We start from the raw sequence: 2,914 nt of genomic DNA, 5'->3' as shown, positions 1-2,914 counted from the left end.
CCTGCAGTGCCGCCACCTTGCCCTCCAGCTCCGCCAGCTGTTGCTGCTTGGCCGCCAGGGCCCCGTTCAGGGCACCCAGACGCTCCTGAGCGGTGGCCAGGGCGGCACGCTTGGGCTCCACGACACGAATAACCCTGCCGTACGTGTCCATGGCACGAACCCACAGACACAGCGACTGGGCCGCCCTGGACTGCTTCGCCACCTGTCGCCGCCGGGGTTGGGGTGGGAGAGAGAGTTGGGGGGAAGGGGGGATTGCGGGAGGGGGGGGGTTGCGGTGTGAGTGTAATGTGTGTGTGTGTGAGTGTATATTTGTTACATATATTGCCGGGCCTGACGACGCTGGCCAGGGGGGGCTGCTGCCCAGCTGCTCCAACGAACAAGACCGCCGAAGCTACTCTTTCCCCCCCTAAGGGAAAGCGGAGGGGCGTGGGGGGGACCGCTGTCCCCTCTCCTGTTCGACACACACAGAGCCTGAACCGCCAGATACCTTGCAGGGGTTCTTACACACAGCGGTACAGGTGTATAGGTATAGGGAGGAGCAAGGAAAGGCCCACCGCCTCAAACGCTGTGCCACCAGACAGCAGCCAGCCAGCAGGCAGCAGTGTGTGAGTATGTATGTGTGTGTATGTGTATGTATGTGAGGCGGGGGAGGGGGACTGAGCGGGAGGGGGGGGAAGTCCGTGACACTGAAAAGTGATGGAAGCGGTGGAGAAATTGCTGTTCGTCTGTATGTCTGTATGCTTATGTGTGTATTTCTCTGGCACAGACCTGGTCAGGTGTGAAGGTGGGGTCGTCAATGACACGCTTGAGGTTGCGTACGACCTTGTCCGGGATGTTATCCCTGTCGTACTCCATCAGTCGCTTAATGAAGGTGGTCTCACCCAGCAGCCGCTTCGCAGTCTCCCAATCGGGTTTCTCCTGCGACACACATACATACAGATATACATACATACATACATACATACATACATACATACATACATACATACATACATACATACATACATACATACATACATACATACATACATACATACATACATACATACATACATACATACATACATACATACATACATACATACATACATACATACATACATACATACATACATACATACATACATACATACACAAAGAGGGATTCCCCCTCTTCCCCCCTCTCCCCCCCCCATACCCATACACACCCATACACACACGTGCCCACCTGCAGCAGTATGCACACGCCCTCCATGGTGGTCTGCACCAGCGGAGGGGGCTTGGTGAAGGTCTTGATCTCGATGATGTCGGTCTTGTTGAGCGCGGACAGGGAGTGCTCGGCGGCCTCAAGCTGGGGCAGGACCTCCTCCAGGTCGGCCTGGGCCTCGTCCTGTTGGAACAGGTGGGCCGGGGGGTGGGCCGGGGTGTGTGGGTGTGTGAGTGTGTGTGGGGTGTGTGGGGGTGTACTTGGGAACGTGTGAAGGATGGCGAGGGAGGGGTTTCACAGGGCTTGAACCTTGAAAGGATATTGTTATTTTTATAAATAATTAAATAAAAGCAGCAGTTACAATGTCCTAATGCGTACAGGCAGCAGGCTACGTGTGTGTGGGGGGGGAGGGGGAGGGGCAGTGTGCTCCGAACTCGTGAAGAGCAGGTTGCTAGATAAAAAAACGCCGAAGAAACATCCCCGAGCCCAGCCCGAGGCATGTTATGCGACACGATAATCCGTGTGTGTGTGTGTTTCCTCTTTTCCCCTTTACCTTTTTTTCCGCGGAAAGCACACGCTCTTTCAATCCGGTGTGTTTCGCAACCCCCTCCCCCCCCCCCCGCCATCCCCCCTCCTCCACATACACACAGACACATATATTACCTTCAGCGCCGCCAGCTTTGCTGCCTGTGCCTTGACATCCGCCTCCTCGCCCGCCACCGCTGCCCGTACCCTCTCCGCCTCGTACTGCTCGTACGTCACCTGCTCCAGCAACCGCTGCGTGGCAACTGTCTTGTCCGCCAGTACTGGCTGTAGCAGTCGCAGCTGAGTGCGCATGTCCTCCACTGTGCTGTTGGTGGTGGTGAGTTTCGCCACACCCGACAACAGCCGCTCGCGAGCCACGGCCGTCTCCTGCGGGCGGGGGGGCCGGGGGGGGGGCGGGCGGGCGATGAGACGAAAACAGGTTTACAGGCGTACAGGCGTATAGGCGTGTAGGCTTCTGTATGCTAATCGTATGTATGTGTCTATGACTGTGTGTGTGTGTGTGTGTGTGTGTGTGACTGTGTATGTGTGGTGTTTTAATTGAGCTGAGCCGCGGGATAACTACATTCATCGGGCGGAAGAAGAGGGGGGAAGAAGGAGTCCACAGTATGCAGCATCCCCCCTTTCGCCACTACCGCCCCCCCCCACCGTCCTTCCACCCCTTCTTAATCAATATTTTCCCCCACAGATTTTGATCCTATAAAAATTTCTGAATTTGCCGCTATAACCAGATGCATAATCCTTACTTCAGGTTTGCCTTTTGAATCTAGCCAAGAAGGTTCATAACGGTTCCATAAATGACAACCATTAAATGGTAGGTATAGCCCCTTAATTATTTTGTCCCTAGCTAGATTTCTTCTTTACCCCGACCTTCCTCCGCCCCCCCCCAATACACACTGCTCCCTCCTCCCCCCTGCCCAGCCCTCTTCTCCTCCCCCCCCGCCCCCCCCGCCCCCCCCGCCCCCCCCCGCCCCCCCAACCCAACAGCCCCCTACCCCACCTGGCGCCTAGCTGCCAACAGGGAGATGTACAAGTGGATGAGGTCGATGTAGGAGCGGGGGGTCACGTAGTACCTGCAGCAACACCAACATGTGCGATGCGTCTGTCTGTCTGTCCATCTGTCTGTCCATCTGTCTGTCTGTCTGTCTGTACAAAATCATGACGCACGCCAGCATAGCCTCTTCC

General features: G+C 56.0%; 1 protein-coding gene across 1 annotated transcript in view; it reads right to left on the bottom strand.

The window, feature by feature from the left end:
* The window catches only part of VOLCADRAFT_102747 (dynein heavy chain 3), a gene marked incomplete at its 5' end in the record, with an annotated part of 70,080 nt that overhangs the window by 20,137 nt on the left and 47,029 nt on the right, over positions 1-2,914 (bottom strand). The window contains 5 exons of the mRNA XM_002945732.1: positions 17-202; positions 769-918; positions 1,208-1,369; positions 1,850-2,098; positions 2,730-2,802. Of these exons, the coding sequence (XP_002945778.1) occupies positions 17-202; positions 769-918; positions 1,208-1,369; positions 1,850-2,098; positions 2,730-2,802 (820 nt within the window). The remainder of the gene's footprint in view (positions 1-16; positions 203-768; positions 919-1,207; positions 1,370-1,849; positions 2,099-2,729; positions 2,803-2,914) is intronic.

This window comes from Volvox carteri (assembly GCF_000143455.1).
Source record: "Volvox carteri f. nagariensis unplaced genomic scaffold VOLCAscaffold_1, whole genome shotgun sequence".
NCBI lineage: Eukaryota > Viridiplantae > Chlorophyta > Chlorophyceae > Chlamydomonadales > Volvocaceae > Volvox > Volvox carteri.
The sequence above is the reverse complement of the archived record's forward strand: the minus strand, read 5'-3'. Positions and strand labels throughout refer to the sequence as shown.